We start from the raw sequence: 14,561 nt of genomic DNA on the forward strand, positions 1-14,561 counted from the left end.
TTGAGTCAATTGATATAGTCACTAATTTCACTAATTTGAGTCAATTGACTAATTTGAATGAATAACATATATTATACTATTTTAGCAATGTTGAATGATGTAAGAATATCATTTTTTTTAAGGAAGTAGAAATATCGTTTTGTTTTTTTATATATAAAAAAAAGCAAGAATTTGTTAAGTTTTTTGAGGAAAGAGTTTTTTTTTTTTTTTTTTTGACAATTGAGGGAAGAGTTTGTTAAGATGTATGTATTAAAAAAGGAGTGAATCATCAACTTCGTCCCTGAATTTTCACGGGTCGGCCAACTTCGTCCCTTAATTATGCGAAATATCAATTTAATCCCTAAATTTGTTAAATGTCAATCAAGTTAGTCCTTCTGTTCAAACGGAGCATTAACGGGGTTGACGTGGCCGTTAACCTCTCACATATCAGGCGCCACGTAGGCAGGGACTAATTTGGCCGATAATAACAAACATTTCGAAGTACTAAATTGATTGATCTGCAGAATTATTTTTAGTTTCTTCCGAAACGGCTCTTTTCTTCCCAATGGCTCTGTCTTCCCCAATTGTATAAAATTAGAACCCTAATTACACAATTTGCAATCTACATTCTAAAATCACCTAAATTTCCTCCAATAATAAGTGGTCTAGTTCTTCCCCAATTCAGAAAACTTGAAACCCTAATTTTTTTGTATTGAATCTGAAAGCCAAAATCCACAAAATTTCTTGAAGCAAAACTATTGAAATTGAATCTGAAATGAAGGGGGTGGGAATATGGGAAAAAATTGTTATGAAAGTCGAGCTTCATCTTTAAGCTCCAAGTTTAACGGTGATGAAAAGAGGTTGAAGATGATTCAAAAATGTAACATTTATGTAATAATATTTTCATCATATTAGTCCTTGAATTATTTCACTATCTATCAAATAGATCCATACGTTATATTAAAAACCATCAAATAAGTTCATGAATTGTTTAATCAGATATCAAATTGATCCTTGAAGCATATGGGTACAAAATTAAGTAAAAACGCCAGAACACACAAATTGAAACTGAAATATTACATAGGCAAAAGTCATAGGTCATAAGTCTGAGAAATTACATAGGCAAAAACAACCTAACTATGGGGCATTAACAAGTCATAAGTCTTAAACGACAAGTTAAGCAAAAAGAAACCCAACTACGAGGCATAATTCAAATAAACCTAAATATTACAAATCCAAAACATCTATTAAACTTCAAGAAGCATCACTTCTTTGGAAATTCGGGAGTTGGTATAGACTCCATGAATTTAGATAATCAATCATATCAGTCCTTCAATTAATATACTAATTGCCAAAACGATCCTTAAAAATTAAGAGTCATACCTGTCCAACATTTGCAACAACATTTCCTGCAGTTTCTGCATCTCTAGGGTGAATACGAACATAGAATCTTGATAAACAATTTAGGCTAAAATATGGTTTTGGTCCCTGCAAATATGTCTCGTTTTGGTTTTAGTCCCTGCAAATTTTTTTTGTTGTTTTTGGTCCCTGCAAATATGTCTCATTTTGGTTTTGGTCCCTGGCTCCACTTTTGTGATAATTTGCACACGTGTCACATGATGACTTAACCATTTATTAGAGAAATAGTCCCTGCAAAATCTTTTGATTTTGAAAAAGGTCCCTGCAAAATATTTTGTTTTTGGAAATAGTCCCTGCAGGGACTATTTCCAAAAACAAAATATTTTGCAGGGACCAAAAACAACAAATTTTTTTTGCAGGGACTAAAACCAAAACGAGGCATATTTGCAGGGACCAAAATCATATTTTAGCCAACAATTTAAAAGGCGTTACCTTTAATCACAGCCGAACACATAAACTTCAAAAACGTCAGAATCGCCGGTGATGATGATGATTTTGGAGGGGTGAGAATGGAGAAAGTTTTAGCGGAAATGTGAAAGGTCAAGGATGTTTTTGATGTTTCTGACTGAAATGTGAAGAAGGGAGGTATCGGTAATGCTATGGCAAAATGGGAAAAGCAGAAAAAAAATAAAGTGAAAAGTGAAAATTGGACTTTTTCCAATTCAATCAAATTAGTCCTTGAACACGTGGCTTCCTTCTTGCCACGTGTACAAGACAACACAGCATGCAGGGCGACATGTCACCATGGCTAACGGAGCACTTGGACGGAGGAACCTTTTTGATGGACGTCTGACAAATTCATGAACTAAGTTGATATTTCGCATAATTGAGGGATGAATTTGACCTTCCCGTAAAAATTTAAGGACGATGGTTCACACATTAAAAAAGCAAGAGTCGAGAAAACAATAATACTATCACTCGAATCAAATCCACCTATCCAATTCCATCCCGCTTCTTCTTCTTCTTCTTCTTCTTCTCTCTCTCATATTATGGATAATCAATTCACATTCATGCGTACACTCCCTTCTCCATTTCTCATCCATCTTCACCGCACAACTAACCCAAACTTCATAAGAAGATTCAATTGGTCATTTGTCTCAATTTCCAAACCAATGTTTAATCTTTACTCTTCTTCCTTCACTTCTTCTCAATCTGCTGCTGAGGAAGATCACAACGACGGGAACAACGACACTAACGGCACCTCTTCTTTCCGCAACTTCAAGCTCAATCAGTCCACTTTTTTGGCTTCTCTTATGCCTAAAACGGAAATTGGTGTCGATCGTTTCCTCCATTCGTATCCACACTATGATGGACGCGGTGTTCTCATCGCTATTTTTGGTACCTTTTTTCCTTAAACTGCTTCTCTTTTCGTTTTGTTCTTGATTTTTAACTTGACTTTTTCAAATTCCTTTCTAATTCATTTTTTCTTCTTCAAATATATCAATCAATGATACACTTCCTTCTCAATACGACACCGCGCACTGCACTACACTCTTTATAAAGCTTCTACAAACACATATTCATTCCCTTCACACTTCTCTTTCTCTTTTCTCTTTTCACTTTTCCATAATCAACCTTTTACCTTAGATTGAGCGTGCGTTTTACTAATTCTCCATTTTTATCATCACTAATTTTAATTAGTAATTAATTTATTGTTATGACCACTTTTTCCTTTTCAAATAAATTCATCTATATCCCTTCAGTATAACCAAATCAATGAAGCCTCGATTTAATTACGTGGATTTCCATTTCCGTTTACGTTTCTTTCCAAATCCATTGTGATTTACCATTTCTTCAATATTCTGTTAAGACAAATAGCAAAACAACAACAGAGTAGTAGTGATGCAACAGTTATATTTAGATCTCACTTTCTTCTCAAATCTCTTTTGTATTGAGAGAATTGGAATCAAGTGGAAAAACTATGATTCATAATTCGTTTTCTGTTACGATGAACTTCGCGGTGGCGTTTGCATTATTCTATCTAATCACGGTGGAGTCATGGCGTGTTCACTCACAAGAACCGAAGAAGCTTTATGTGAACATGACTCTCGTTAACAACGCACGCGAAACCGGTGCTTGTAAGTTTAATTAATTTTCATTCATTTATTTGTTTATTTTCTATGATTTTGTTATTTATTTTTGGCTATTATTATTATTTATTGAAATTTTGAGTGATGTAAATTTGTAGTTTGTTTGGATGGAAGTTTACCGGCGTATCATTTGGATAGAGGATTTGGAGCTGGTGAAGACAATTGGCTTCTACAATTTGAGGTATATTCATATTTTTCTCATTGTTCTGTTTAAGTTATTTTAAATGACATGACAACTATACTATATGATTTGAAATAATATTTTAATGTTTTGAAGGATATTGTCGATATTGTTACGTAGAACCATTTTTTTCTAGATTACTTGGTTTGAATCTACAATCTCCTTGTTGCTTCTGATGACAGAAAATGTTAATCAAAATTGCATTAAACTTTCATATGAATAATTGGCTTAGTTTATTATTAAAAAAATATTTCTTTATATGTGTGAACAAACATTATTTCTTTGATCCTGTGATTAACCATTTTCTTTGATCCTGTGACCATATTAGAATTTCTCTTTACTATATTTACCGTTCATTTTTAGATGAAACTTCTTCCCTTCATTTTGTTAATTGTGGCATTGTCATTGACATGATTTTTTTTTGTTTATACCGTTGTTTTAAATTTTTAATGCAACAATAGAGGCGGGATTATGGAAATTTTTTTTGACTATCACACTTTGTCAAACAATTGTTTAAATATTAATAAAAATATAATCATTTTTGTACCAAAAAAGAAAAATATAATCATTTAAATTTGACACGTTTAAAATGGAACTAACTTTGATGGAGAGATTGGTTGTGGTCGGGATTCGAACCCCAGACCTTGCATATATATGCGTTGTCCATACTAACTCAGCTAAACTCACAAGGGCTTGATGGAGAGATCTATGAATATAGAAAAAATTGTTTTTTTACTAAACAAATATAAAAAGAATTGTTAAGAGATTCCAAAGGGATTTTTTTTTTTGACTAAAAACATTGTTTAAGGAAATGAAATAATTATATACATCCCTTAAAAGAATTTTCATAATATTATTAACTATTTGGTAAAAAAAATGGTAAACATTTTCATAATATTATTAATTATATGTCAAAACTAATGGATTTAGATTTTAGACATTCAAAACATTTGATATATTTTTTATTTATCAAACAAATTATTAAACTTTTGTAAAAGAATTAATAGTTTACCGTACATTATTGTCGATTAAATCAAACAATAATTTATTTATTACAGTTTTTATAAATTAGTGTCGAGATTAAATCCTATGTTTTTTAAGGGGATTAAATCATAGTACGTTTTTAAAAAATTAACTCTAGTAATTGATATTCAGAACATAAAATTTTGACAATTTTTTTTTAACTGTCATTGTGTTTTTAGCTGTCATAGTATTAATTAGCACGTTCTCACCAAAAATAAAATCAACATACAATTATAGTTCATAAAATCAAAGATAAATCAAAACCAGCAATAATTGGTATATAACTTTTTCTATTAAAAAAATAAAAATAAGTGCACATGTTGTATTTTTTATAATATGAGGAGTGTTGTTTGAACAACCATTTAGTTGATAACTTATGAAATAATCATAATTTACAAAGAAAAAATATATATTTGCACGAAAATCAAAATAATAGAGAAATAAAGTAAAAAAATATATAAATGTGAGAGAGAAAATTGTTACAAAAAATTTTCACAAAATAAATGTTAAAATATAATTTCTCTTACAACATGTCGCATATGAATTATTAAAGTTTGGTCGTTCAAAATCCCACATGTTGTCATATCGTTGGTTTTGTTAGTGCAGTACATCCACCTTCCACATGTTTGTGGGTTGATGTTTGAAACTGGGAACTTTTGCTAATATGCTTAAGAAATATGTGTTTTTGTAGAAATTAAAACCTCTTTTTTATATATTGAATGAGAAAGAAATAGAAAGTAATATGATAAATTGATGATACGATATAAAAAGAGAAGAAAAAAAAGCAAAATATTAAACGAGTCTTGAAAACTAAAGACCCACCATGTATCTTTGTTGTATATGTAATATTTTTTTGGTGAAATGTGAAAATGTTCTTGTTGTAGCAAATTATTATTTATTTTGTATCCAAAAAATAATTATTTATTATTAAATAATGAGAAACGAGTAAGTCTGAAGACTTATTCTAAATCTTGACCTTTAATTTTAATAATAATTAATTGTTATGATCTATTGCATTAATCCTTAGCGTGAACCTTTAACATCCCTTCTCCTAAACTAAACATCACATGAGATGAGAGTACATGGCCGAAACAGAGATCTCAAACAAACAGTGTAAGCCACCATGATTATCATTATCTCAACAAGATATTTTTTGATTGAATCCGATTAAAGACTAATTTTCTAACCGATAGAGGATTGTGATGTTAATTGAATCAGGTATTTTTTTTTATTCATAAAGATGATATAAACCTTATTTTTGATAGCCATAGATCATATAAACATAAGAATTGAATAAAGGCACCGGATGTTAGTTAAAGGTATGTAGAAAATGTTCATATGCTCACTGGTACGGGATTGTTTGAGAAGAAGGAATATTTTATCTTATTTTCTTGAAAGGGAGAAGATGGAGTATAACAACCAAACATTATGGAATAATAGTAATTAATCACAACCATTAAAATTAATATCAAGATCTATGGTTATGTTTAGGAGTAACTCTTTAAACTTACTTTGGAGTCGATGAATCTCTTCTCTTAAGTAATAATCAAAATATTTCCCGTGTTAACTAGAAAGTTTCTAAACTACGAAAAATACATCAACGTGGTCTATAGACTATAATCTTGTCCATATATCCAGGGCCAGTCTTAAGATTTTTGGTGCCCTGGACGAATAAGTTATACATTGTTAGTTATTCAAATATTTTTCCTCTTGTATTTTTTGTTGCAAAAGATTCATTGAAAATCAAGGTTCTCTAAACATATTATCAATAGTATTTATTAATTAAAGGGAGTTAAAAAGAAATATATCCATTTAATACAAACTACTAAATAAAAATAATAATTTTGATACCCCTTATAAAATGGTGTCCTAGGCTGCCACCTCTCCCGCCCACCCTCAGGGCCACCCCCGTATAAACCAGTTAACTAGGGATCAAATTGATGTATTGAATCTAAAAATTTAAGGATCAAATTGGTGAGATAACAATAGATTATAGACTAAGTTGAATGTTTATTCTTCATAAATTATGTGCTTCGATAACGTGAAGGGAAAGATAGAAATCACTGTTATTGTTGAACTATGTCGGAGAATAATGTTTCATACTACAAAACTTACAATCCAAGCAAAGACATTGAAATTAAAATCTGAAATGACAAAGTGGATGAAACAGCAGCTAGTTATTTCAGTTAGCTCTGTGGAGCCCAAATCTCAACTGAAGAAATTACCCCTTTAGTTCTGCATTCATAAATTATTAATGATCACCGCCATATTTGTGGTACTTGCCAGGGAGGTGGTTGGTGCAATGACTTGAAATCATGCTTGGAGAGAGCAAAAACTCGCAGGGGTTCAACAAATTACATGACCAAATATGAGACCTTCAATGGTATTTTAAGCAACAATGCTACCGTTAATCCAGGTAAATCAATATCTGCTCTGTTTTTCTTTTCATCTTTCATTTGAGAATTATGTTAATTAACTCCATTCACTTGAATTTCAACGTTCCTTAACTAAATATCTTATTGATATAAAATGCCAAAAAATAAATATATAGAATGTTCAATTTTTCAAATTTAAATTACAGGCTGTATTAAATTATAGCATTTTCCATATATTGTTTCTTTATTTTTATGTTCATAATAATTTGTATTAATTGAAGTTTAAATTATTTGCACACCCTAATCAATTGTTCTAGTTATGCCACCGAATACTCTAAAAACCACCAACACTAAGTCATCTTTATGATCCATTGGCATAATGAGATATCGATATTACACAATAATGTCTAGTATTATTTTGCTAGCAGCAGCAGCACTTTTCTAATTTCTACTAATTGGTAGTAAAATGTATTGGTAGGTATTTGGGTGACACTAACTTAGCTCAATTAATTCTTAACACTTTTTCTGTAGCAATGGTCCTTGTAACACAACTGTTCTTTTGATTTTAAAATGAACGGTCCAGTGACAAATATGTATGCCCAACTGTGTCCATTGAATCTCCACAATAACTAAGCTACATGTTCCTCCAGATTCCCTTTCACGTGCTCTTGTTGTTCCCTTGATTGCTACCTTTTGTTTTTTTTCACCTAACTTTCAATTTTCACTTCTGTTCTCACGCTCTGTTCTGCATAAAAACTTCCAATCTTGTATCTTGCGTGCTTCCGTTGTCCATTTGACATGTGACCGTGTCACGTGAGTTGACAAATATTACCATTCTCGTTTCATAATTCTTACCTCTGTAAATTTCTTGACGTTATGGGTTGAGGCAACTTAACATTTACAAAACCAACACCCCCCCTCTATCTTAGTATTGAACATGGAGTGTGACTCGAGCAGTCCAATAGAAAAATATAATAGCAGATCACTCAATAAATCTTGAATAAATTATATGCTATCTTAAATTTTTATATTGGATCTAATTCATTATTATTAAACCGGTTTACAAGGTAATGACTAGTCTCATGTATAAATCTATGTCCAAACTTTCTTTTTTTTAATATGGGACTCTTAGCACCCTCTCATGTCTAGGAGGGGACATGAAGCGTGACCCAAATGGCGCGATAGTGAAAATCTTGTAACATGTGGTATAATCGATCTTGAAAAGACTCTTATATCATATTAAAATTTGAATTGAACTTAATTCAGTATTACAATATCAATTTTTAAGATGATGGCTGCCCTAGATTATAAATCACGTTCAAGCATTCTCATTTCGACTTTTTTTTTTTATTTTAAATTCTCATTTCGACTCTTAACATGCATTATATGTTATTTATTTATGAATTTTGAATAACTTGTGTTATAAGGGTTGATCGGTTGGTAAAAAGGCACAATGTTAAACAACTCAAAAGTAAAAAAACTATGTGCAACTTTTACGACAAAATTAGTATAGGTACTTTATTTTATTACTTTTGTCTTCACCTCTCCGATCATTATATCCAGGTCAGATGTCGGTAATGTGACCATCATGCGAACTAAAATAGTTGTGCTAGATCCGTGACCCGTGCTTTGTTTCTTTCATACATGTAGAATTCAGAAAAACCAAATTAAAAATCTCGTACAATATTATTTTGATAATTAACAAATTATTACGCATTTGCACAATATATTAGTTTGTTTTTCCACCATTGATAAGTTTGTGCGTGGTGCTGCCTATAGAATTGATCATATATATAACATCCTAATATCAGTTTGCAGTTTTATCTTTTAAATTGTATAAGTTTTATTATTATTAATTTTATTTTCATTTGCCTTTGACTGTTGTACCAGACTTTTACAATTGGAACAGGGTGAAGCTGAGATACTGTGATGGAGCTTCATTTACTGGAAACAGAGTGTTCAATAATGGGGTAATTTGATATGACTGCGATTTTATTTTATATAACAAACATTTTTTAATTCTTGTAATTTATTCAACAAATATTTTAAATTTATGTGCAAAGGTGATATTACATTTAAAATGAATCACGAGGATATTTGGGTTAATTATCTTCACGGACAAAGATGAGAAATTTTAATATGAGCCACCTTTATTGGTCCATAGTAAACTAATATTTTAAAATTTAACGACTACAAACGTCGTTTTATGGTAGTAGATGTGTTAATGATCCTCCTTATTTTTACGATTGAAATAATGATTTAATTGATATCGATTAAAATAACATAAAATAAATAGGTAACTTTCATTGAACGACATCGATCAAGCAAATGAGTTAAACATAAATATGAGAAATGTCTCCTCTTAAAAAAAGAGAAATGTCATGAGTTCTTTTTTATAGTACAATGTCATGAGTTCTATTTCTAAGTCGTCGTTGAAATTTCTAATAATTTTAATTATTGATCCCCGATGGACCACTTACGAAGTTGGTCCACCAAAGAGCTCACCTTGCCTATGTAGTAGTTCTAAATTCAACTTTACTAATTTGTTTCTCATTGTGTTTGTGTGATGAAAATCAGACAACAAAGCTTTACTTCAAAGGGCAAAATATTTGGGAAGCCATTATTGCCGACATTCTGCCAAAAGGTTTAGGAAAGGCACGCAAGGTATACATATAGTTACTCTTTATGAAAGTTTAGGTTAACTGACTATATCAGATTATTTATGATTTGAATGAATTTATAATACCAACATTGTATGTTGTTTAGGCTTTGCTTTCAGGCTGCTCAGCAGGAGGTTTGGCCACCTTTCACCATTGTGACAATTTCACCAAGTATTTGCCAACCAATGCTAGTGTTAAATGCTTGAGTGATGCAGGTTTTTTCCTTGATGGGTATGTTAAAGACTTTTGCACCCTCTTTTTTTGCTCTATTTTGAGTCAATTCAGCAAAATCTTAATACTAACAATCCCTTTTGCACCCTCTTTTTTTGCAGAAGAGATGTCAGTTTGAACCACACCATGAGATACTTTTTCAAAAGTGTAGTTACGTTGCAGGTAACCTTCAATAAATGCGCCGTTTATATACATACTTGTGTTTTGAAAATTGAGTTAATTTTAATCATTTACAAAAGTTTATATGCTTCATGAAGGAAAATTTTGAGGTTTTCATTTTCTAAGATGAAAGCGATTAATAGACGGAGTACATAGCGTGTACTAATTAACAATTATTGAAAGTATAGTAAGCATTGAGCAAACTATTGTGAGGCTAAAATTTACTAGTTGCAACTTGCAAGTTGCATTCTCGATAAGTCAACTTAAGCTCAATAATTGACACAAGATTTGGCAACATATTTTCATAAAGTTTGAAAACTATGTTGGCTGCATTTGATGTCAAAGATGCAGTGCAGCGATCCCAAATAACTTTCAACAACTGAAGAAGTAGGTTTATGAAACTCGGAATCGGCCTTTGTGAAGATTTGTATGCCAGAAGAAAGATAATCAGTAAAATCATGAAATAACACAAATGATATAAGGAAGCCTTGATTAGGATTTCTTATTACAATATTAATTGCTACGTGGTATCATTTGTAATTGATATCACTTTCATAGAGTCCAATGATATTATTTGTAAATATTAGTTTCAGAGCTGACATATGTTGCGTTTTACAATCATGCTATTCTAAATACAGAGATACACACATAATAGTCTAATTAAAAGCATAGAGCTCAAATGGATATTTTTAACATCATTCTTGTTTAATACTTCTTACTCATCACTTCAATATCTTATGAAATAGAGAAAAGAATCCACATGCTATTCCCTATATTGAATTTTTCAAATTGCATAAGAGAAAGAAAAGCGGGTAACAGTAAACAGGCTTACTTGACATAGTTTTGTCTTGTGTAACAGGGGTCAGTACAGAACCTGAATAAAAACTGCACCAGTGCAATGTCTTCTTATCCAGACCTGGTATGTTTCCATGAACTTTCATCATTAGCTCAGGAAGATTGTACAAGATTCTGACATATTTCATGTTTCATGCAGTGCTTCTTTCCACAATATGTGTTGAAATATATATCAACACCATATTTTATCTTGAACTCTGCCTATGATGTATTCCAAGTAATAGTTTCTGAGATGCATTTTGTTCTTAACTTTCTATGATGTACATTATATTAAAGTCATTGTTGGTAAATTATGAAATTAATAAACTTAAAATGTCAACAGTTCCATAATATATTGGTGCCACCTTCAGCTGATCCCCACGGGCACTGGAACCATTGCAAGAAGGACCCAGCGGCATGCACACCAACCGAAATTAATACATTGCAAGGTCCCTCTTTCAATTATTCTGCCATCAATTTCACATTTTTTGATATAGCTTTTACTCTTTTTTTTTTATAAGAAGTTTTTTTAATGTTAATAAGCATGTTAGTATCTTTTGTCAAAGAATTAAGTAGTTTACTCCAACACATGTTCAAATTTCGTCCTTCTAATTGTGAACAGAACTGACTTTCCTTAATTCAATGCACTTTACTCAGGTTTTAGGCTCAGCATGATTGCAGCTTCGAAACCCATCTACTTTTATTCAAACAGAGGGGGAATATTTATAAATTCATGTTTTGCTCATTGCCAAAGTGAATCGCAAGATACATGGTCTGGAGCTGATTCTCCAAGAATAATAAACACGGTACCAATCTCTTTGACAACAAGACATAACAATAAACCTGTTTATTGTATGTGAGATTCTAACTAATTTGTTGGATGAACATTTATGTTGTGCTACATAGTGACCAACTTCTGATAACTACTCAAACCTACGATATGTGTATAATTGGAAAAGGAATCCGAGGTCTAATAGATAATTAGTATAAGATTTTTGAACTATGTTAGGGTTGTAGTATTATATCGTTTGATGTTCAAAATTTGAGTCTTACACTTGGAGAATGAAGTGATATTTAAAGCTTGAACTTTCAGCATAGTGAGTTTTTAATCAGCAACATGGTTAATTGACTCTACGTTTTACAGACTATTGCAGAGGCAGTCGGTGATTGGTATTTTTGTAGAAACAAAAGCAAGGCAATAGACTGGCCATATCCATGCGATACAACTTGTCGTAATTTGATACCTGTATTACATAATTTAATACCTTAACCTCAGGTAATGCCTTAAAAAAAATATTGTAGTTCTCTTGGATACCATGGCGAGTTTTTGGGTCCATTGGTCTGACTCAGTTTGAAATGTTGCAGGTCATTTGGAAGATCAGACTGGAAATTTTTTTATAACAAGCTTTCCAGTTCTCCTATCTGAGGTCCTTGAAGTAAAAGGATAGAGGGTGATTTTTTTTTAATTCAAAACCATACAAGTATACACAATGCTGAATGCTAGGAGATAGAAAATTCTTGATAAAGGAATTAGACATAATATGTAATTTGAATGGTACTTTTCAATTATGTCATTCATATTACTAAATATATACATTTTTACTTGATAAAAATCAATCAGCTTTTGTCCGGTATCTGAAGAAGGTTTTCATCATCTACATGTTATCCTATAATCTTAGGAGATAGTAATTATTCTTGGTGGTTTTCTTTGTTGAGCTGTAAGCAAGCAATTTATCAGTTCCTCACTGCAAATAGCAATCCAAAGCAACTGCTGGCATTAGATTTTAAGTTATGCCGTGGTAGTCAGAATGTAGCTCATCGACTTTCATAAATAGTAGAATATATTCTTAGTGTGGCACTGACCTATCTCAGGTCCTCAACTGAGACGCCTATTTCTGATCTCATAAAATATAGATTCAAACTCAAGATTACTGTATAAGCTGGAAGGGAGTCCTAACATCCCATACAAGCTCTCTTCGATAGTTAGTTTACATGCTTAATGAAATTAAATATATTCCTTAATTTCTATTACATTGATCCCAAACACTATCCATGTTGTGATACCACCAAATTGAAAAGGACTACCATTGAATCATTGTCGATAGAATGGTGGCAATGTTATGAATCATATTGAGAAGATAAGAAAGAGCAAAATGATTTTAAGTCATAAGGCTCACCACTTAATTGACTAGTCATTTGGGTTAGGTCTCTTCAAGGTTTTAAGTCATATCAATATTTAATTCTGACCATGTGAGTAACTCAAATACACGAATCAAACACTTACCTTTTACAAATCAAACATACCATATGCTATGCCATGATAATCAAAACATAAACTTCTATGAACACTAGAACATATTTGGATTAGCAGTGAATTCTATAACTAAACATTGACACCGTGATTTTGTTCAACATGTATTTAGTACGGGACTAGTCCGCATACGCGTGTGTCTTTAATCTCATGGAGGTTGAGTTTTTACGAGGATGTGAATGTTATTTTTTTTAAGGGGTAATAGTCATTTTGATTCCTGAATGTGTAATGAGTAGTCAAAATAGTCCCTCAATGTATCAAAACTTCAGAATGGCCCCTGATGTTAGAATGTTTCATTAATATGGTCAGATTAGTCCTTCAATATACTTACTTATTTGTCATATTAGTCCTTATAAGTACATGCTTATTGTCATTTTAGTTCTTATATGAAAAGAGTTATTGTGAGCATTAAGAGATTATTTTAGTGTCATAGACTATTTTGACTATCAGAGTGCACAATCAAGGACTATTTTAGAATTTTGATTAATTGAAGGATCAAAGTGACTAATCATTACACATTCAGGGACCAAAGTAACTATTGCCCAATTTTTTTAACTTATTTTTCAATATATATTTTTGATAGATGTTGATCTAGTAAATTATTTCCTTGTAAGATTTAGATTATCATGAGAGAAGTGTGAGTGATTTGAGTTTTCTTTAAGGGAGTGAGGGACAAATTTGAGTGAACTCAAAGATATGAATGAATAACATATATTAGTCTATTTTGAGTCGTTAACTAGATTAAAAATTATATAATACATGATTGACTAATTTTTTTTTTTTATGGTGGCTGGAATTTAAACTCCGACCTTATATATACTATGCATTATCCTTATCAAATGAGTTAAGCTAACGATGACACATGATTAACTAATTTGAGTCAATTGATATAGTCATTAATTTGACTATTTTTTGAGTTTAATCAAATTTAAAGAGATGGTACTAATTTGGTCCAAAATTATGATATGTCCTTGTTGTTTTAGAAGGATGTACTAATGTTTTTATAGTTTGTCATTTTTCGGATCCAACTTATATAAGTTGATAAATTCATTTTAAAATGTAAAATGAGTAATATCAACCATCAATTATTAATCAACAAATTAAATATATACTACGTCTTAACAACATTGTAGGTCCAATTCCTTCAAAATAAAAAACGTTGTAGATCCAAAAATATAAATATTCTAGTCATTTTAATTTTATCATATTATTTATAGTCATTTTATCATTGTATACTATTATTAATTTAGATGTTATAAATTTGTTCCCATATATATTGTTTTCAAATGTAAGAATATC

The 14,561-nt window shown here is 31.1% G+C and overlaps 1 protein-coding gene across 1 annotated transcript; it reads left to right on the plus strand.

The window, feature by feature from the left end:
* The first annotated feature begins 2,322 nt into the window (after positions 1–2,322).
* On the plus strand, positions 2,323–12,585 carry LOC11434306 (pectin acetylesterase 9). The gene is made up of 13 exons (XM_003592227.4): positions 2,323–3,476; positions 3,587–3,669; positions 6,979–7,108; positions 8,958–9,037; positions 9,645–9,731; positions 9,834–9,958; positions 10,060–10,120; positions 10,977–11,036; positions 11,112–11,189; positions 11,295–11,400; positions 11,609–11,757; positions 12,096–12,227; positions 12,317–12,585. The coding sequence occupies exons 1-12, from the start codon at positions 3,320–3,322 to the stop codon at positions 12,219–12,221; spliced, it is 1,242 nt and encodes a 413-aa protein (XP_003592275.2). The 5' UTR covers positions 2,323–3,319; the 3' UTR covers positions 12,222–12,227; positions 12,317–12,585.
* Positions 12,586–14,561: the final 1,976 nt, after the last annotated feature.

The sequence above is a fragment of the Medicago truncatula genome, chromosome 1 (genome assembly GCF_003473485.1).
Source record: "Medicago truncatula cultivar Jemalong A17 chromosome 1, MtrunA17r5.0-ANR, whole genome shotgun sequence".
NCBI lineage: Eukaryota > Viridiplantae > Streptophyta > Magnoliopsida > Fabales > Fabaceae > Medicago > Medicago truncatula.